The sequence below is a fragment of the Rhinoderma darwinii genome, chromosome 2 (assembly GCF_050947455.1).
Source record: "Rhinoderma darwinii isolate aRhiDar2 chromosome 2, aRhiDar2.hap1, whole genome shotgun sequence".
In the NCBI taxonomy this organism is placed as follows: domain Eukaryota; kingdom Metazoa; phylum Chordata; class Amphibia; order Anura; family Rhinodermatidae; genus Rhinoderma; species Rhinoderma darwinii.
This window is the reverse complement of record NC_134688.1, coordinates 60,779,287-60,801,986: the sequence shown is the minus strand read 5'-3', so window position 1 is coordinate 60,801,986 and position 22,700 is coordinate 60,779,287. Positions and strand designations below refer to the sequence as shown.

The 22,700-nt window shown below is 43.9% G+C and overlaps 2 protein-coding genes across 2 annotated transcripts in view; one reads left to right on the top strand and one right to left on the bottom strand.

Annotated features, from left to right (window-relative positions):
- The window catches only part of LOC142742181 (uncharacterized), a 51,053-nt gene extending 49,767 nt beyond the window's left edge, over positions 1-1,286 (bottom strand). Inside the window, exon 1 of the mRNA XM_075851681.1 lies at positions 513-1,286. The gene's annotated coding sequence lies outside the window, so the exon portion shown is untranslated. The remainder of the gene's footprint in view (positions 1-512) is intronic.
- UBL3 (ubiquitin like 3) overlaps positions 729-22,700 on the top strand; it is a 126,746-nt gene continuing 104,774 nt past the window's right edge. The window contains exon 1 of the mRNA XM_075851682.1: positions 729-1,350. Within this exon, the coding sequence (XP_075707797.1) occupies positions 1,324-1,350 (27 nt within the window). The 5' untranslated portion in view covers positions 729-1,323. The remainder of the gene's footprint in view (positions 1,351-22,700) is intronic.

Genomic DNA, 22,700 nt, shown 5'->3' with positions numbered 1-22,700 from the left:
TGATTGTTGTTGCTACTATGATGTTTATGGGGGCACTCTGTGTCTGGCACCGTTTATGGGGGCACTCTGTGGCTGGCACTGTTTATGGGGGCACTCTGTGGCTGGCACTGTTTATGGGGGCACTCTGGCTGGCACTGTTTATGGGGGCACTCTGTGTCTGGCACTGTTTATGGGGGCACTCTGTGGCTGGCACTGTTTATGGTGGCATGTTGTGGCTCACACTGTTTATGGTGGTGCTCTCTGACTGGCAAAGATTATGGGGAACTCTATGGCAGCTCTGCTTATGGGGGCACTCTGTGGATGACACCTGCTAGGTGGGCACTTTTTTCTGAGATGGGAGCATTCGAGGGCTGAGTTTATAGATTAAAAAAATCACTTGTTTTCCACGATGCAAGAATTGCAGATAGCAATTTTTGAAAGTTGTCAAATATAACCAATAAAACGAATAATCAATAATATATGCCAATAATAATAACAAGAGCGTTCTATTCGGGAATGACTAATGACGTAACCTGTATTTTGTTTTCTCGATGAACCTGTATTGGATGATGTCACGACTGACCTACAGGGGTCTCCTCCGGCTCACTAAATGCAACACGAAATCACTACATCTCCCGGCATCCAACAGCAGGCAACGCATTCACGCATGCGCTGTGGAGAAAAAGGGCCTTCCTTCAGCGCACTTTAATATGAAGGGCGTGGCCACACGGTTCTCCGCAACTTGGCTCCTCCCTCTTCTCCACGGCCGCCATGTTTGCTAGAGAGACGATGACAGTAGGGAGAAGCTTATGATCGCTGCGTGAAAAAGCGAACGGACGGAAGAGACTGCGGGAGATAAGAAGCCAAGTTACGACAGTCGTCTCGGTGCTCTATCCTCTCCCGTGACAGAGCTTGTTGGTGCTCGGGAGAGGGTGACGCAGTTTCCGGGGATGAGGCAGTAAAGAGCTTCGGAGCTGCTGTGTATCTGGGTATAAATATCCCTCCCTCGCTGCGAGGTATTTTTAGATCGGGACAAGGAGTTATTTGTATTATTCTTCTGCCACCTTGAGACGTAAGATCCCCCAGAGCCCCCGCTGATCAACCTCCTCACCCCCTGCAGCCTCTGGAGTGAAACTTTACAGTGTGCAGGGGGAGGGCAGCTTCTCACCAGCCCCTGCGTTCTACCCAGCACCCCACTGTGCACCCCCATGCCAAGGCAGCTCGCTGCCCCCCTGGAGAGTCCTCGTCCTCTGCTGCTCTGGATATAAGTCACTGGGAAGTATCTGCATCATCCTCTTCAAGTTCCTCTGCTAAGTGTCTGTGATCTCCTCTGTCATTGTCAAGATGTCAAATCCTGTGCCAGTGGATATGGTAAGATGCCCGGCTGTCTCCTAGACTGGAATTCCCATGCTTCTTGTGTTTACAGGGATAACACAGCGGGGGGCACACACATCCATAGTCTTCTATGGGTCTGTGTGTTGTATGATGCCCGCTGTGACCCGCTATGACTGATGGGTCCGGCCTGGCGTTATTGCTGCGCCAATTATGTTGCCATAAAGAAATGCTTGGATAAATGATGTGATCCTGACCTTTACTGATATGGGCGCTCTGCGCCAGGCTCTGATAATGTATAGACTTCATGGTTGGCACTACCGGTACTCCGTTGTATATTCCTTGTGGGAATTCTTCTTTATATATCACCACACATCCCACAGCCACGTACAGTCCCTGATCTCTCACTATGTAATGTCCCTACCCCCGACGTACAAGTATAATCCGGTCTCTCTAATGTATACGATATGGTGTCCTGATCATAGAACGTTCTTCTTCTTTCTTCCTTTGTTTATCAGCTCATCAGAGATCACACTTTGCTTTCTGCGGCTTAGTTTTGGGAATCTATTATTACACAATGCGGGGTATGTATCGATACTGTTGCACTGTTTTGAACAGTCGGGGTTGTTCTCTTTTTTTTTTTTGCGTCTTATGCACGCAGCTTAAAGTGCAAAAACATGCGTCTTGTGACACTCAAGGAGATGGTAGTGGTGGCTGAGACCCCCACTGACACTGATTTATGGGTCCTGGAATGTGTTTCTCCAAGCTAAACCCAAAGGGGCTACTAACTTTTCCCTGACACATAGGGTAGGGTCAATACCCCAAGGAATAAAGCTGACCTGTTGGTATGTATAGGAGGAAACCGGAGTAACCAGAAAACCCATACCAGCATGAGAAGAACATGCAAACACCATGCAGATATTAACCCTGTTAGAATTCGAACCCCGGACTCCAGCAGAGTCCAAATTCTGGTATCGTGACATCCCTAGACTCCAGTACTGCGAGAGAATTCAGCTGATCACTGAGCCCCCTCTACTCCAGTGGTCTCTAATCTGTGGCCCTCCAGCTGTTACCACCGGTTGCAGAGCACTGCTTTTTTGTTAATCTGTGTGTGATTTTAGACTATTTGCTGGTACTTATATAATCCCTACGAGAATGAAGTCTATATCTGTGTTCTGTTCAGTATTTGGTGTTCGGTTTGACCCCATGGCGGTACTCTATATATCCACTGTACATATAATAATGTGACTGTCAGCACTTCATACAGTTTTTCGGTTTGTCTTCCTCTCTACGTTGCTTGATGTATCAGCGGTTTGTATCTGCAGTGCAGTTTTTTTTTTTTATAAAGTGATGTCTGTTCATATGGATTTAAAGTTCCGTGTTTGTACCCGCAGCCTTGACTGTAAAATATATGGTCACGGTTTCTGGGAATGTGACAAATGCAGATGTGGCGGTCTATACTTCTCCAGCATGTGATGGGGAATGTCCTTCTCTGTCCGTTGTCTGATTTTTGATCCGGACTTCATACTGGTGCTTCTCACCTTACACAGGTTTGATGTCATTGGTTTCTTAAAGGTGTACTACATGCAGATTAGATAATTTTCGCCAACCAGCCTCCTAGGCTATGTAAGCCTATATTTCGGCAAACCAGATCATGAAATTGGATTTAGTTTCTACATTGTGTGTTACAATGGCTATAGCTGCACTGCAACTTTTGGTTGCTGTAAAATCACGGCATTACTGCAACATGTGCCCTCAATTTGTCCCCAATCATATTTTCTGGTTGGATGGTAGCCAGCAACATTTTTTCTATAGCCTATATTTCAGAAAAGAGAAAATTCTGAGTTGGGCGCATTTTACAGGGTAGTCCAGAGCATGTGCCATCATTGTTTAAAAAAAAATATATAAATAAATAAAAAAATGTTTTCCTTTTGCCCATATTTTATTCTCCTGCCAGTGGAAGAGACCTTGCGGCTAGCCAAACATATTGGATGTTTCGAATGTGTATGGGGGCCTCCCGACTGTACTCGATGGCAGATATTAGGGGAAACTGGGCTAATCTATCCCCGTTGGCATGCGTGTATGTCTATGGGGACGAAAGCGGTTGGCCAATAGCTCTTATGTATATGGCCAGCGTAAGGTGCCATCATCTTGGCCCACAGATCAGCACTTCTGTGGAAGTCCACTCACTAGAGAGAAGAAAATTAAGTCTAAATTACATATCTATATTGGTTTTTTTCTGCCCTCAGGGGAGGGGGACAGACTAGAAAAACGTTTTTAAAAGGGTTCCCTGGTACTAAGCAAGGGTTTATTTAACAAAGTATAGAATAAGCAGAACCTGAATAGAGATCTAGACTGTACGCATAGAGGGTATCTATCAAAACTAGTGCAAAGGGAAAGTGGAGTAGTTGCCCATGGCAACCAATCGGATTCCACCTTTCATTTTGCAGCTGTCATTTGGAAAATGAAAGCAGAAACCAGGTTGGTTGCCATGGGCAACTACTCCACTTTTCCTTTGCACTAGTTTTGATAAAGCTCGGCCGTGATCTTCATCCGTGGACATATTAAATTTAATGATAAATGCTGACCCTCCCCTTATAGTTGACATTGTTTAAAAAATCAATAAAATAAATCGGCCATTTCTTGGGTTTTGAGTCTTTTTAAATCTGAACGCTATTATCGTTCACACCCAGATATCCCTGGATCCTTTGCTGAATGATTCTGTGATACAGGAGCGCGGGATTTATCAGCTGTGTCTTTAATATTGATATGACCGGCCATGTGGGCACTGAATTGGCGGCCATATTGGTTGTCCACCATCTTAACAAACAGAAGAGGAACTCGAGAACACAGGTTATTTTTTGCTTTTTAGAGGGAAATATTCTTTTAAATTCAAGGATGTTCGTGATTTTCTGTGACTTATCGTCATTTCTTTCAGCCCCTCCCCCAATTATTACTTTCTTACTAGGGTTATATTTTGATAGTATTGTGTAGTAATCAGTTTCTAAGTATCGGCTGTCGGACTGAGAGAAATCTGAACTGTAGGCATGTAATTGACGCCCTGCCCGTAATGATTGTTGGATTTATCAGTCCTAGTAAAGTTTTATGTGTGACAATCCCCAGCTGATTTGTGTAGGGTCTGTGCGATAGTAAAATAGTCCTGCAGTTTTATATTGTGCCGTTACCATGTAAAGGAATTATTGCAAGGCCCCGGAGAATGGTTGCTCACACGCCGTCCGGCCCGGAGTCTTCCTTCAGGATTGTAATTACGGGCACGGTCGTGCGCATGAACCCTTAGACCTAGTGTAAATCTTATTTAGTGGCCAGGAATCAAAACCTTCATAGTCGTTTGTATAAAACAATCGACAACCTAAAATAGATGCGGGCAGTAAATATCTAGGTGCATTGACTACCTGACCCCAAGGATTTGTCTTAAGGTATGTTCACGCAGGTCGGATACGCTGCGGAAAAGCACGCAGCAGATCCGGCCTGGAACCCACAGGGAATTCCGGCTGAAAGACCGCACCAACTTGTGGTGCAGATTTTCGTCCGGAATCGCTGATGCGTAAAGCAGTGCATAAAAAACCCCCAAAAACAATACCTCACTGGCGTTGTCATAGCGACATGCTCCCCATCTCTGTACTCTGTGTAGCCCCGCCTCCTGTGATGGCCGCTGCAGCCTATGTGGCCGCTGCAGCCTATGTGGCCGCTGCAGCCTATGTGGCCGCTGCAGCCTATGTGGCCGCTGCAGCCTATGATTGGCTGCAGCAGTCGTATGGGATGAAACGTCTTTCCAGAAGGCCGGGCTGCATCGGGAACAGCCGAGGGGGAGGAAGGAGCCGTCGCTATGACAACGTCACGGAAGTAAGTATGGACTTTTTTTTATTACATTTAAACCAGGTGTTTTTTGTCTTGGTTTTTTTTTCCCACTCAAATTTGCGAATTCAGTTTTTTCGCCGCAAAAATGGGCCGTAAAATCCGCACATTCTGTCCGGTATGAATCCAGCCTCACCCTGTCCTGGTGATTCTGTCCCGTAGATGGCCGCATTCTTTACTGAAGACTATTGTATGTTCCGTTTTAAATGTTTATTCATTTTATTTATCTGTTCTTCAACAATTTCACGTACAGCAGAACAGTATCAAACACTATAGTAGGAGCTTACAGCACTGTTCATCCTGAGCTACCTGGTCCATTAAGGCTTTTCGCCTGGGAATATGGAGAGTTGATTTAGGGCTCATGCACATGGTATAGACACATGAGCGACCAGCCCTTCTCCGATGGTAAAATGTATCTCCTGAGGTGGAGCGGTGCTGTTTTATGTGGTGTATACAGAGGGCTAGTCGTGCAGCCATAATAACACTAATAATAATTGTCACCATGGTGTTGGCTGAATGTGCTCATTGTCGTGTGTAGTGAAGTGAGGCATTTGTTAGAAAACATTGTACACGAGACGCGTGTATCACAAGACAATGTGTCATTTTCATACAATTAAACATAACGTCCACCATTTCAATTATTCATTGAGCAGTGGGAACAGGATCGCCACTTACAAAAGTTTACTGTCCTCTGGTCTTTTGTGCTGTCCTCGCCCCGTTTAAGCACTTAGACCCCTTTTTGTTTTCTGCGTCCTTGTTGGGGCGGCCATCTTTGCTGCTCCGAATGACCAACATGACTGTACTGGTATAAAGTGAAACGGCCGTGATAAATCAGTAAAAATGTTTTGGCTATAAATGTGCTGGTAAAATTTTAGTTGTGGGTCTTAATGATTTTTATGTATTTTTTTTTTTAACTGGCTTGTCCGCTTTGTACAATTGCATTTTTGTTAGAATGGATCCCCCGCATTTAGCCGTAAACTGTGGGGGAACGGTGTTTAGTTCTCCTGCAGCGCCTCCATAGGGAAGAGGAAGCTTTACATGGTGTCCATTGAATTCAATGGTTTTTTTTGCGTAATCCAAGTCCTCCAGAGCAAGAGACACTTTTTGTAGCCACTATTTGCTCCAGCTAAAAGATTGGCAACCCTATCTACGAACTCAAAATTATCTTATGGAAAATGTTTTTTTTAAACCACTCAACCCCCTTTTAAAAGATGTAATGAGATGTAGTTTGAAAAACCAAAGATCCACTATTATAGCTCTTGGTCTAAATCTAACTTAAAGGGGTTCTCCTGAACTGTTATATTGATGACCTATTCTTAGGATAGGCCATTGTTATCAGATCCGTGGGGCTACGACTCCCGGCTTACGATGCTGCGGCATTTTCATTGTTTACCAGGTACAGCACCGTATACTTCTGTAGCGTTTCTGCCTGGGATTGTAGCTCAGTCCCATTCACTTAATATAAAGAAAGTTGGGGTAAAATGCGCCTAATTTAATAAAGGGTAACTAAACATTCAACAAACTTCTGACATGTCAGATGTTTTGATTAGTGGGGGTCTGCGCACTGAGACCCCTACCAATCGCTAAAACAAAGCAGCAGAATGCTCGTGTGAGCGCAGAGCCGTTTGGTATCCGTTCGGCTTTTCCTGGCCGATGTATCGGAGTATGGGCGCATAGACTTTCTATTGAGCCTAGACTCTGCTACAGATCTACGGAAAAAGCCGAACACAAACGAAGCGGCTGAACGCTCACACGAGCACTTCTGCCGCTTTATTTAGGGCCGCAAATGGCCCTACCTCTTTTGCTAAGCCCCGCCCACTGTTTATAAATGTGCCGTGGAAAAGTTAATCAATTCCTCCAATGAGTGTTTGGAAATCCGGGGTAGAGCGGATACTTTGTTCTCCTGGTAAATTCTATTGGATGATATAAAGTGGACTACCGGGGACTGTTGTACAGTATGAGATCTTTATTGGATTGTGGAACGATCTTCGCTGACGTCATTGTTGGTGGGAGTTCTATTATAACTGCACAAGTGTGAACTGGTTGGGTGACTCATGAGTACATAGCTTCATACAACACTCCAGGCAAAACTGATGCGTCATCCATAAGCCATGGACTGGCCATACACATTAGATGTATGTCAGCTGATCCCGCCGATTACCTAGTGTGTATGGTGGTGTCCCGACCCCCCCCCCCCTCCCCACGGAAGGTGTCGAGATTTTATAAAATCTCATTCACTTGGCTGCTACTGTGTTCCGCTATGGATTTTCCATGCGCAAATCTGTGTTGTGTACATTTACCCTTAAGGCGTCCATACACATCAGTTGACGTTCGGACGATTTTGGTGGTTTTGGCTGACTATTTGGTGTATGTGGAAGTGCCCCGACTTTTCCCCTGATGCCAGATGTTGGGTGGATAAACCTCTGGTAGAGTGGTCTGGCAGCCGTTTATTCCCCTCTTCCGTTTGAATACACACACAGGGACCTCTTTCTTTCCTTCTGTCACATTGTTTCTATGTTTTGGTTATTTACAATTTAAGAAAGTAACAAACAAGTAAGATGACAAAGTACTAAAGAATATGCTGCCGATCTAAAATTAAAAATAATTTAAAAGGTTTGTCTGATGCCGTGGGTCGGTACCTGGAACCCCCGGTGATCGTCTGCCATCGCTGGAGGAGGTTTGACTGCACTAGGAGGGCTTTTTCAATAACCGGTTTCACATGCTTAAGTTTAGTCTCTTGTGTTCTCCTTTAATTGTAATAGAGAAATAGCCATAGAATTGGAAATTGATATTTAAAGAAAAAAAAGAAGCTATTGGCAAAAGTAGATATTTCTGCTTCACCCTTAGTGCCCCTCATCATAGACGTGAACATACACACATGGGCGATTATGAGATTGCTTGGTTATGGAAAGGTTTCCATTGGGGAACCTCAAGCCCCAATATAATGTGTTTGGGTCGCATAAAGAGTAGTTCAGTGACTGCTTCCTCAAAGAGATCGTTGTGGGGTGGCTGCGGGACTAGTCTGCATTCGAGATGTCCGTGGAAATAATTTTCCGTCTGAGAGATCGGCTGTTGAGTGCGGGATCCCCTTTATAATCTTCATATGGCTAAAGTAGGCAACCCTCTTTATATGTTAAAACTGACATCATTGATCTAGATGTTAAACAATTAATTTCCCTGTTTTGCCTAACAAAAATAAGTCTGTAAGGGTTATCCCGGGGGTAGCCATATTTTGTACGTTTGCAAAAAGGAGCGACTGACACAATAATCTTCATTTGTTGTTCACTGTTGAATGTGCCGTTACCCGGCGTGTAAGTAAATAAAACCGGCCCAGGACAATAGGGATCAGGAGAAGGTGCACTAGGGCGGCAGAATCTGAGGTCGGCCCACCAGTTGTAAACAGCAGGTTATTTCCTACCCTGCTGTTTACTGTGGTAGAGCTATTGATCTGCTGGCGCCCAGTGCAAAAGAATCCATTGAGCCTCATGCGGTGAGCGTATAATTCCTCTCTTCAGAGAAAAGGAATGGGTGGAAGAAGCAGAAGAATGCGCCTTCCCCTTTTACTCCTCGGGAGAGCTGCTTAATGACCCTGTGCAAGGAATGTGAAGCAATATTGGAGTGAGGAAAGTCTTGACATGTCATTAATAGAACACGTGTATGATTAACTCTGTTGCGGAGCTCTGGGCCGCTCTGTTTCTCCTGCTTGTATATAGGTTAAAACAACCTACACCGCTTTGATGTTAATGTGAAATTCTTAAGCCATTTGTGGGCACTTTTTTTTTAAATTAAATTTTTTTAATATACTTCTATAGCAGTAATGGATTTGTCATTTAACTTGTTGAAAGCTGTACATTTTTTTGATGCATCCCTGTAAACTTCTGAGTTTAAATGGATACTAACTTCCCCTCCCTTCCTGTAATCTGCAGTCCACCCCCTGTTGGCAAGCAGAATCCGTCCCTAGTTATAGAGCAGAGGTGAAGGATTGCAGGAAGTGGGGACATGTCTCTTCGCAGCCTGCCCATGGAAGTCTTTGGAGAGGGGAGGGGGGGCAGAGTGAGCGACAGAGGCTGGTGCCCATAGAAGTCTACGAAGAGGGGAGGAGAGAGCAGAGTGAGAGACATATGCTGCCCAAAGAAGTCTATGGGGAGGGGAGCAGGAGGAGAGAGCAGGGATGGACACAGACAGACATGGACACAGACAGACGTATTGCGGCTTCTGGTAAGGGTTACGTCACTACAGTGCTGGTATCTCAGCTACACTGCTCGTTACTGCTGTATAATCTCCTTCATGCTGCTGCAGCTTCTATATATGTGATAGAGATAGGAAAGCAGGATTCTGCTCACCTATTTCTGCAGTATATAGTAGACATGATATCAGTTAGGCTCTGCCGACTAGCTTAGGGAAACTGAGGATTACAAAGAGCCTGCAGAGGGGAAAACTGCTAAATAATGCAGAATACAAATCCTATAATGGCCAGAAATCAAGTTATTCCTCATATATACATGAGCGCTTATTTTGACAAGTTACCTGAAAAGTTAAACACTTTAAGTTTAAGCTCGTTTACCTGCAGTCTAATGTTTTATAGCAGTGATGAGTTTATTTGGCATGTGTTGCAAAGCCAAAGCTTAACTTTATGTTCTAAAGAGTTAAATATTTTGCATAAGATATCTCTATTACATATTGGCAATCAAGAATAAATGCACATTAAACTTTTATTCCAGATGTAGCACCCTACTGTGTTGTAATTCAGTTCAGTCAAAGTGTTTTCCGGATATAAAACAAACGGTTAACTACAGGTAGATACGCCAGCTTAAATGAGGCCTTAAAGGGGTTTTCCTACGAGAGACATTTATGACATATCCACAAGATATGTCATATAGATGCGGGTTCCACCTCTGGGACCCGCACCTATATCCAGAACGGGGCCCTCCTAAACCCTGTTCAGCCGCTCTGTGCAGCTGAAGGAGGTGAATTTTGACCATGAAAAACGTTATATGGTCGTGAGTTACGTCAACAGCGTAGCTCGCTGATCTACGCTGTTTCCTGTAACTCCCATAGAACCAGCGTCTGAACAGGGTTTAGGGGGCCCCGTTCTGGAGATGGGTGCGGGTCCCAGAGGTGGGACCCGCATTTATGACATTTATGACAAATCCTGTATATATGTCATAAATGTGTCTCATGGGAAAACCCCTTCTAGGAAAGCAGCAAATTTCCTTAGGTCCTGTTATATAACATTGGCATTCTTGAGTCTGCTGTGGTATATATTACTTAGATGTGTTCCCTCTGGACACTCTTCCTGGGGTCTCTGAGGTCAGTTCTGAGAAGTTTTTGTTGTCACATGAGTCCTCTGATAGATAGGAGCCCAATTCATGCCCAGCCGCCCACATTACATTGTGGGGGTCAAAAGCCACGCTGGGAAGAAGAAGCCTTTGAAGAACGGTTTCACATAATGGCTCTTGGGGATTGTCCTGTGGTTTTCTGTTTTTGGAATTAGAGGGCCTATTTAAATTTGGTAGTTTATGCTTATTGTAATTTACGATCCGTTCTAGCCACCATATACATGTTACTGTCCTTTTAGTGACAGACAGCTGGTGCTTTTAAGTCCATATGTGGCCCTTCGATGCTTTTCTCTTATCCTGGGAAATACTGATATTGCAGTGACTTTAATAAATGTGTCCAGGGGTCTAGACCTTGGGAAGTGTCTACTAACCTTTATCTTGACCTATTTGAATAATAGGCATAGAAATATCTTGCTTACTGCCATAGCTAGGTTTGGCAGCAGGGCTGGAAAAATCTCCGGTAGCCAATGGGCCAAGAAATGTGCAGCTAGTGCATAACTTCTTGGATATTTTCCTATGTAAGTTCTTATTACTGATCACTAAAACAGTTAAAGCGTACCTAACTTTTCAGAATACGCCATCGTATTTGTCTGTACATGAGGGATAACACTTTCTGGCCATTTATATGGCTTTTTTCATTTCCCCTCTGCGGCCTCTATCTCTAATTCTCAGTTTTCTCCGAGTTCACTTTTGGATCCTAACTGCTATCGTGTCTTCTATACACTGCTTTAGGGATGCACGATGCATCGAAACTTCTATACTGTTTCGATACCGTGCACCCTCAAACGGTTCAATACCGTTATTTCATGTATTTCGATACTAAGCTGTGCGGCCGCACACCTCCAGTATAGTAACACATGAATGTATTAGAGCGGGTCTGCGGCTGTGTAATACAGCCATTGCCCCACTCCTGAGAAATACACGCTCGGTCAGCATGATGTGATGCGATCAGCGCTGCACTAATGATTGCCGGCACTGAAGACAGAACATGGCGGGCGCACTGCAAAACACCCCCGTGTTCTGTCTTCAATGCCTGCACCGCTGCTCATTTGTGCAGCGCCGGCCGCATCACCTTATGCTGACCGCGCGTGCACTTATTGTCCGGAACCCCATTATGTGCCTCACACATTAACCATATGTTGCTCATTATGACTGAGGAACGTGGTGGGGTTGATTACTATTAATGTGAGGACGGATTCACACGAGCGTGTGCGTTTTGAACACGCGAAAAACGCAGCGTTTTGCGTCCGCACAAGGCACTTAACAGCTCCGTGTGTCAGCCCCGTATGATGCGCGGCTGCGTGATTTTCGCGCAGCCGCCATCATTATGACACTCCGTTTGGATGTTTGTAAACAGAAAAGCACGTGGTGCTTTTCTGTTTTCATTCATAGTTTTACAGCTGTTGTGCGAATCACGAGCGTCCCATGGAAGTGCTACCGTGTGGTGCGCGTGATTTTCACGCACCCATTGACATCAATGTGTGCGTGATGCGCGAAATACGCACAAAGAACGGACATGTCGTGAGTTTTTCGCAGCGGAATCGCGCTGCGTAAAAATTACGCAACTGTCTGCACAGCCCCATAGACTAATATAGGTCCGTGCGACGCGCGTGAACATCACGCGCGTTGCACGGACGTATATCACGTTCGTCTGAATAAGCCCTGAGGCACATGGAGGTTCAAAATTCATCACGCCTTGCGCTTCACATCAGAAAATGGAAGAACTTTTTTATTTTATTTGCAAAAGTATCGTTTTGGTATCGAGTATCGCAATACTACACGAAGTATCGGTATCAAAGTCCAAATTCTGGTATCTTGACATTCCTACACGGCACACCTAAAAGAGCATAATCCTGCTCTCCTACCTCTGTCTATCACATATTTATAGACCCTGCCGCAGCATGGAGGGCATTATACAGTAATGAGCAGTGTAGCTGAGAATCCAGCACTAGGTGAGACCGTGACACTTACGAGAAGCTGCAGCATGCCTGTGTGTGTTTCTCACTCTGCTCCAGCTCCTCCTCCCCTCTCCATGGACTTGTATTGGCAGCGTCTCCTGCCGAAGCACACGCGAAATACGCGTTGATGTAGCGCAGCTATAACATTCCACCAGAATAGATAAAGTTTCTTTCTTTTGCATCAATTACGTTTATACCCGTTCTATATCATCTCTTTGGAGTATAGTTATGTATCTATAGTATTAGTGCATAGTTACTTCTGGGGTTAACATAATACCTCTAGACTATACATAGTGAGATGAGTAGAACCATTATTTTTCTTCCTCCTTTGCTGGGTATGGATGATCTTGTTTAGGTCACATCGGTAGTGGTGGTGATATATGTCAAGCTGACGCCAGTCTAATCCGGGTTATTCCATAAATTGATATTTGACGTTTGTATACTTTTAAATATATAATAAAGTGATGTTTTTATATGGGAAAATACTCTGAGATATTCTTTATCGGTGATCTATTAGACTGCCAGTTAAAGTCCCTAATCGACATTTGTTTGTGGCATATTTTTGGTTTAATATTGTATTGGCAGCGTCTTTGTCTCTTTCTCCCTCTCCCTTCTCTATAGACTTGTATGGGCATAGTGTCTGTGCCTTTCTCTCTCTTCTCCCCCCTCTCCTCTCCATAGACTTGTATTAGCAGTCAGTGAAGTGACACACTCCCACTTCCTGCAGTCTTGCTCCTATGCTCCAACTAGGGAGGGATTTTGCTTCACAACAGGGGGTGGACCGCAGATTACAGGAAGGGAGGCACCTAGTGGCTGTAACTTCACACAAAATTTGCATGGATAATACAACTACGTTTTAAACAGTTAAAAAAAAATAAATCACAGTTGATAAATATGAGGTATACTATTATATTAAAATCTACGGCTTGTCTATGTTTTGTATGCCAATCGTGTTTCTGATGATGGCGGGATGCATGCAATGCCATCATGTAGATTGGTCTTCTCTGAATCGCACTCTCCTGTACGTGTTACTTTATTCATCTAATCCTGCTTTGTCTCTATTGTGGTTTTCATGCTTGGCTCCTGTCTGATTTTCTAGACTGTGGTTAGTAAATTGGATGCTTCCTGCATTACTGATTATAACTGCTTGTTAGAAAGATTTTATTAAATTTACAGTATGCAGCAAATTGTTTTCCTTGCTGCTGAGGACACGTGGATGCATAAATTATGTCTTGAGTATTTCCTAGAAAATTTCTAATGGGAGATATCCGATGTATGGTCTTCAGTGTGTTACTGTGTAATACTCGGTCAATAATAACTGAAGGGTGTATATATTGCTTTGTCTGGACACACACCATCTCCGTTTGGGGGTACTACTGCCTGAGTCTGTGTATATCGCACTTGTGGGCCTCCCACATCAAGCGTCATTGTGGTGGGAGCCAATGATGAACGCTAACCCTACAAAGTATTATAGGGCTCATAATGTTTATCCCTGTGGATCGGATGTACATCGTCCTCCAGAATTGTGATCTGCAATGATGGTGTAGGTTCTGATCAGTTAAAGGGAAACTCACTGAAGACTGATTTATTATTGACTTCAATGTGACCTGTAGACATACATCATTAGAGAGCTCCTCCTTGTGGTGGCTTCAGGTAGAGGTGGCTTAATCATGTCGCTATGGTTGTGTATAGACAAGGGGATGATGGTTGTACTCTGCTTTTTATTTTTCTTTCTTATAGATGAATTATTGCCACAAACTGACATTATTGGTCATGTTTGTCAGTGTGCCTATGATGGGCACACACCACTTACTCGCAATACATTTTAAATATATTACCTCTCCCCTCTTAGGGCATGTTCACACCTGCATCAGTGTCTCCGTTGTCTGCTCCCAGAAGCAGTGGTCCCATTGCACGACAGACGCCACTGGTGGTCGATGGAACCCATTGACTTTAATTGGTTCTGTCGTAGTTTTACCGGAAACGATAGCGCAGCATGCTGTTCTGTTTTTTTCCTATATTTTCTGCCGGATCAGCGACAGAGGCCCATGAAAGAGCCCATAACGCAGATGTGAACAAGGCTTAAGGTGCCAGTAGCAAGTTTCAAAGTGTTTTCAACCAGGATCCTAGGTTCACCCTTAGCGTTGTATAATCCGTTACTCTGAGCCGTTCATAGATCAGAATAAGGATAAAATAGGGATCAGTTAAAAATCCCACTGAAATAGACAGAACGGATGCAAATTGATTACAATCAGTTTGTGTCTGTTTTACAGTGACCCCAATGATAAAAATAACCCATCCGTTATTTGGAATGGAATTTAAGTCCTGTACTCTGCACTTTTATCTCCGTCAAAAAAACAGATGACTAGCATAACGGACGCAGTTCAAAATCCCATTTTTATCTTTATTCTGATCTAAAAACGGATCAGAGTAACGGATTATACAACGCGAGTGTGAACCCCTTATGTTTATGGCTAATGAATGGAGACACAGGGACCACCAATGGAAACAGTGGACGGCATTGGTGTCCCTTTAAATTTGTGCTATCCATGGCAAAATGAGTGGTGCCAATAGTGGGCAATAGTTTTCTCTCATGTAGTATGAATCTCGCTTGATGTTGGTCATCTGCGACCGGAAATAACCGTTTATTTTCTTTAGTTGTGGAAATGGTTTATCTTGGGAACATTTCTGTTTGTTCTTCAGGGCACAACAAATTCCTAGCGTCCGATGCCCCACTTTCTTGAAAACCACGGATGTTCTTATTGCTGTTCTGCGAAAAAGTCACACTGATCTAAAGTCTACCACAAGTTGTTCATCTCAGCTCTACAATGTACCTGCATATGAAATCGCATGCAGAAATGAGAGATCATCTAAATAGGGATATTTTGTGGCGTATGGTACATGTTCCTGAGACTTTCATCTGCTGGGCGGCTCTTTACAATTATTTGTCAGTCGTGACACCTCTGAGTCGCAGCTAATGGGACGGTTTCTCCTTCTGCTCTTTTGATGTGTGTGGTTTAGATCAGACTAAGTGATGCAACATTTGATGTTTTCTGCCGGACCTCATTTGATACCTCTTTTGAAAGTGCCTTTTTTATGTAAGAAAAAATAACTTTGCTTCCTCAGCTTATAAATGATATTAAAAGATCATCTAGGTTTTGATGTTTTTACAAGCAATTAGTTGTCCGTGCAGTATCATGTATGAAAAAATGGAGAAATGCTATTATGTCGATCCAACCGGCCTGTCGATCCAACCGGCCTTAGGCTGGGTTCACACGTCCATGTTACGTCCGTAATGTACGGAACGTATTTCGGCCGGAAGACCCGGACCGAACACAGTGCAGGGAGCCGGGCTCCTAGCATCATAGTGATGTACGATGCTAGGAGTCCCTGCCTCGCTGCAGGACAGCTGTCCCGTACTGTAATCATGATTCCACGCAGAGGCAGGGACTCCTAGCATCGTACATAACTATGATGCTAGGAGCCCGGCTCCCTGCACTGTGTTCGGTCCGGGTCTTCCGGCCGAAATACGTTCCGTACATTACGGACGTAACATGGACGTGTGAACCCAGCCTTACTGCAGTACACACAGAGATTCCCTTTATTTGTTGAGAATCAAGATCCAGGAGCAATCTTTGCCTTGTAGGTCTCTAGGTGAAATGATGCAGCAGGGAGACATTTTTTTTGTATAGATCCCATGTGGATTTCATGGTTGAAAAAGGATCGGGAACCTTCTACTTTGACCCTACGGAGCAGATTACAACCTCATACAAGTTGATGGGTGTCGAAATCATTCCTGGCCGTAAATACGAATCTGATTTAAATTGCGTATCCAATCACTTCTATCTAATAGTCGCAGATGTAGTGAGCGTTTCTCGTAAGAAAACCATCTCTAAATCAGTAAAGAATTGGTCTATAATATGACGGCCCTCACTGCTGATTTTCTTTGTATGCTGATGGTAAAAATGTCTTCCAGTCAAAATGGATATCATCTGTCTTCATAGACATGCCTGAAGTGGTCGCTGGGTTCTTCTTAGCGGTTATCTCGTATAGTTATACAATGTTTTCTGTGAAGAATAAAAATTCTCTGTGTATAATAGAACATCTTCGTTACATTAATAAGGTGTCCTGGGAAAATGTCTGGACATAATATTTTTATATAGTAATTCTGCATTTAGAAGGTGAGCAGTGGGTTAATACAGCTGGCGGGAAGGACCATAAGGGTATGTGCACACACGTCTGAAAAGACAGACTGTTTTCAGGAGAAAACAGCTGCCTCGTTTCAGACGTAAAAGCTCCTCCTCGTAATATGCGAGGCGTCATTGACGGCCGATCATTTGAGCTGTTCTTCATTGACTTCAATGAAGAACGGCTCAAATTACGTTGCAAAGAAGTGTCCTGCACTTCTTTGCCGAGGCAGTCAATTTACGCGTCGTCGTTTGACAGCTGTCAAACGACGACGCGTAAATGACAGGTCGTCAGCACAATACGTCGGCAAACCCATTCAAATGAATGGGCAGATGTTTGCCGACGTATTGGAGCCCTATTTTCAGACGTAAAACGAGGCATAATACACCTTGTTTACGCCTGAAAATAGGTTGTGTGAACCCAGCCTTATACTCCACTGGTCTTTTACACGGGGGCGATTATCATGTAAAATATTGTAAGATCGAGAAAGTTCACAATTATTGCCCGGAGTAAACCCGCTCAGCGATTGCACCATCAGCAAGAAATTCCTCACTTGTCGTTGATCAAAACTTTTACGATAACTTAAAAATTGTTTGTCGGTGTTACACTTCATCATGTATCGGATAAAGACTAGTGATCTCGGACACAATTGAAGTTCTGAAAAAACAGGAAATCATTGTAACCTAGAAATGCAATTCTTCTTGACTCAATCACCGCTCGTTTTTACCAATTTATCTTCACATGTAGAGGGACCCGTGCCTCTCCACGCCCCATGTCAGATCGGTTGGGAAAGTAACATTGGAGGGACACTTTAAGGACTCCTGCATAACATGTACAAAAACTGTATAACAAAAAAAAACAACTGTCCGTGTTGCCCATAGCAACCAACTTACAGAGCGGTTCTTATTATTCCTGACTAGTTTAAGAAATTAAAGCTGAGCTCTCATTGGTTGCTATAGGCAACAAGGGCAGTTTTCATGTTGGACCATTATGACCAATGAGGCCCCCTGTCTACTCCACCTCCGTGCACGTGACTAGTGTGTATGAGGCCTGAAAGAGCATGTAAATGACAGAATGATCCATATGTAGGCAATGGCAGCTTTTTATACGATGGGAACAGTGATTTATGTAAAAATGCATCCAATTCTCAAAGTGACGGTAACGGGAAGTGATGAATTATAGCTAAGCATATAACCCCCCACCGAAAGAAGGAATTTATACATCCCAGTGACCTTGTCTGTGGCGTTGAGATTGTTCCAGTTATCTGTAAAAATTGCAAGTTGCTTCGTCACGTGCGTCATGAAACTGATGAGAGCGATGCCTTATTTCAGGGCTCTGGAGAGAAGGCGCCGCTCATCTGTACTTGAGACTTTATTAATAGTTCTCAGACATTTATAGATTTCTTTATTCTGTATGGATTTGAAATGTTCCCTGGTCAAACATTTAAGGATTCTCGGTAGTAATATCCCCTCCCCCTCTACTCTTCCTCAATCTGATTATCCGCCATTATAGAAGAGTGGTTTCTTATCTGAGCTCGTGCAACATTTGAGCAGCGCTGTAGTGATTGATTCGACCAGACAGTTTGCGTTCAGTTAAAATATATCAAACACTTTTCCAGGGTCTAGGTTATACGACAACTAAGGATTTAGGGTGGCGAACAGCATCCCAAGACGTGGCATAGGAATGTATTCCGCTGTAAACCTGGGTATAGACAGGAGATGATCCACCGTCACAGATGATCGCAAGTAATCTGTCATTCAGAAGAACGTGGCCCATTATTGGGTGACTTTTGATAAGCGTGGCCAGCTTGATACTCACGCCGTTGCAGCAGACTACCACTTTTACCTGATGTGGCAGATGAGTCAGGCGTTTGCCGTTCAATATTTTTTGTCCTTTTGTATTGTCCATGAACAGGTGAATAAATCCGCGTCGGCTGAATCGCGTGAGAGTCATTCTGCATCTCCTTAGTCCCACAGGCGGAATTTACTGTGTAGCTTGGGACCAGTAAAAACATGTCCCGATGTCCGAGATACAGTCATGAGCGATGCAATATCCATGCTGGAGAGTTATTGTCCTGTCGATATATCACCAAATACAGTGAAATTCCGTAAATCTGGCATTTGATGATCCAAAAACCCTGATTAATCCAGAGTATTTGCTAATCTGCTACTTGTTACATCCCAAGATGAATTACTGAATCAAATTTTTATTTTTTTTAATGCTCTAGAACGTTAAAAGTTTGGTATTTGTGTTCGCACGAAAACCATAAAGTGCATAATGGTAGCCCAAGAAAAAATTCTAAGTAAGGGCCTGTTCACATCTGGGTTTGAGGCTCCGTTAAGCGTACAAATACGCTACCGGTATTTGTTATTCTTCTGCCCTAAGGCTATGATCACATCTGCGTTGGAGCCTCTGTAGCAAATTCTGTCCGGTTTGAAGAGAAAAAAAATAAGACCCCTCAGCGGAACCCAACAGATCCCATTGTAAGGCAAGATGCAGATGTGAACAGACCCTTACAAAACCCCTTCTTGGTTTGGCAGGCTCTGACCTGTACTGGAATGTTTTTCAAGTATAAGTTTACATTGGTTGCCTGACCGTGTAAAGTCCTGCAGGAAAAATAAACGTTAGTGTGTACGTTATCCCGTACAGAAAGAATTTACTCCTGCTCTATACGGTCTCCATTCATGCGCAATAGTCTGTTTTCACTCCCCCCCAGAATTCTGTGTTTAAATGTAGAGTGAACGGTCTTATATAACCTGGGCGGCGGTCCAGCTTTTCAGCGATGGCTTTTCATTGCTCCATAGAAGCTGCTTTGTGGATATGATAACAGCACGGCTGGTTTTCGGTCTCCTGTTTCCGCTTGGAAATGCGAGGACGTTGATATTTCTTTATTTTAATGTTAAGGTTTCATTTACTGGAAAATACATTTCTATTGTGGTAAAATAATTCACACACCCATATTACAGCTCCGTTCTGTAAGGAGCCATCCTACTGCATCCATCCGTTCAGCGGCCCCTCCATACGAGTCCTTGAGGAGAAAAAAATGCTGTGGCATACTTCATTGGAAGCCGTGTCAGAGTCCAAAGATGTCACATGCTGCTCAGTAGCATGCACCTGTACAGAATTGTCATGGCCTCTGCTCCACGCCGTTTGCATTGGGTACTTGCCTTCTCCCGGCGTCTTCTTTCTCCTGTGCCGCTCCTCTCCTCCCAGCTTAGCATCTGGCCACCGTTGGTCTACTCTCGGTCCTAGTTCGTGCACGCACTGACGCCTTTTTAAAGTGCCAGCTCACCAAATTAGTTATACCCAGCTTTCCCTGGATATTTAAGGTCCTCCCTTTTCTTCGTACTTTGCCAGAGCACTTTGGTTTATACTACTGTTGTACCACAGATTTCTCGTCTATTGGATTTCTCTGTTTTGACCTCAGTCTGTACCTGTGACTATCCTTGCCTGCCCTTACCTCTTGCTAAGTGACTCATGACGCACCTTTGCCGCCAGCCCTAACCAATTTGTTATGTGACTCGTTATGAACCATGCTGCCTGGCCTGACCTTTTTCTATACCAGACCAGGCTTACGGTCACTACACTAGTTACATTGGTCGTCAACGATGGAGACTACTCTGGGGGTAATGACCTGGGGTTCCCCTTCAGCAAAGTCCAGATTTCTGTATAAGAATTAAAGGGTGAATGCCAGGGGTTCCCTTAGACTCTCCTCCCACGTCAAATCCTTCGGTGACAAAGTGGGTCCACACCACCCTCCACGGGCTCCATGACAAGAGCACTATATGTCGGCAGTCTCCGGGCCTTGTGCGTGAGACCTATGGGAAAAATGTTAAGGTCCAATACGAAATAGGTTTCCAATGTGCCTAGACATTTGCTATTGGCGCTTAACTGCTCTTTTTTTTGAGTATTTTTAGTTTATTTTGTCCATTCCTGCTTTACATGCTTATTTCAAGGTGCTTGGAGAGCCTATTTCCAGCTTTATGCTCAGTAAGGGGGATGACAGAATGCCTATCGGATCAGAGCCACGTCATCTAGTCTATAGCCAGAAATATAGATATTGTTTTTCCATTGCTGTATACACTAACATGTACATAGGAACATTGGGGATCGAGGCGCTATATACCTCATGTAAATGCATTCATGTACATGTACTGTAAGTGCATAGGTCTTAGACCATAAGTAAATAAAGGAATGAATTTAGACTGCCCTGTAAAAATGTTGACGGACCAGTTTGGGGAGTTGTAACCTTTTGCATTTTTCGATTTGACTTCCTAGTTGTGCTCACAATGAGAAGCTGTGGTTTATTTGGCCAGAATCCATGGTTCCAGCGCCAGGCCTCAATAGTAAATGCAGCTTTTCTTTTTAACCACCTCTGATCTGTCCCGTTTTGTGCTGATTCCGTTTCATTTTCTGCTCTGTTATTTAGGTGATGGCAAGAGGACGGCGATAATGTGACAACATGTAATTTCCAAGGTGAATGGAAAGCGAGCAATGTGTTATGTGAATGCTAGGCTTATTGGTTTCGTCCTCCTTCTGGAGATATTGTTTGCTTTGCATAATCCCATCCCGTGAGGTAAAAAGGGCTATTTACTTGAAATATAAGCTATGAATATGAGTAACCAGTCTCCACTGATGCACTCCATGATTAATATATATACTGTTATAGGGCTGGGCGTGTATGGCCACGATTAATTGAACGTGTAACTTCGATTAACAATTATTTAGGCCACGTCCATTGAATTTATGTATATCCCCCTGAGCCTGCTGTTTACTACTGTATATAATATACCCACGGACACTGTATAATGGCCCTATAGTGCCTCCCCACACAGTATTATGGCCCTATTGTGCCCGCCCACACCGTATAATGCCCCATAGTGCCTCCCCACACTGTATAATGAACCTATAGTGCCACCCCACACAGTGCATTTTATTTTGTTTTTAATTGCCCAGCCCGTACGTAAACATACTTCTGATTTATGTCACAGTATATAGACGTCATAGAGGAAGGTCCTTCGCTCAGTCCCTGTCCCCCCTCTATTACAGTGCAGAGAGCTGCTGCAAACACAAACTCTCGCGGACCCAACTTGCCCAGTTATTATATGGACAGCCATTCGTTTTAATGGCAGGCGTATAATACTATATTTCGGCATCTTCAGGGAATATTTTTAGCCAGGCAGAGCTTTCTCTGGCCATGACCGCTGATCGCTGGGGGTTTCTGAAGCCGTACCCGTGAAAATCCCCATTCACTGTCTGCCTGGATATGGCGGCCAGCGGTTGTCTCCCGAGGTGGACCAGGGATCGGATCACCACTGTTCTGGAGATAGATGCGGACCCCAACTCTATTAGATATATATGGTATATTTCATGGATATGTCTTAAATTGGGAATACCAGGATTCACATGTCGGTAGGGATCTTACTGAAGAGCTCCGTGACATTCACCTTGGTGCTGTCTTTACGTTGCCACCATTTATACAAGTCAACTTGTCAAAATCCTGCCTTGCCCTGGTGAACTGTAAGTGCTGTTATTGTGAAGTGGAAACTTATCCCTGCCTGTTCTGTTACAAACTGACAGAACAGGACTGGTGAAGTACTACCTACAAAGTACAAACGGTTTCCATAGTTGCTTTTACTCAGGGAGTCCAAACATATATTGGTGACCTAGTTCAACAAGTCTTACCAATGGATATATGGATGTTTGTGCGTCTTTTGCTAGTAATTTTGCAGTAGGAGTTTTATGGTTCCCCCCCCCCCCCCCAAGATTCTTCAAGGTTGCGCTCATGTGACGTATTTGCCTTGTATTTCCACACCGTAAAAATATGCTGCGGTAAACTACAATGTATACCTATGGGACAAATATTTTGCAGCTCAGATTTCTCTAGTTCTTGCGTTGCGGATTATTTTTCCCATAGGCATACATTGTGAAGATTTCCGCAGCATTTTTACACTTTGGAAATACAGAACAAGTATGCCACATGTGAGCGCACCCTAAGGCTATGTTCACACGGGGTATTTTGCCGAGT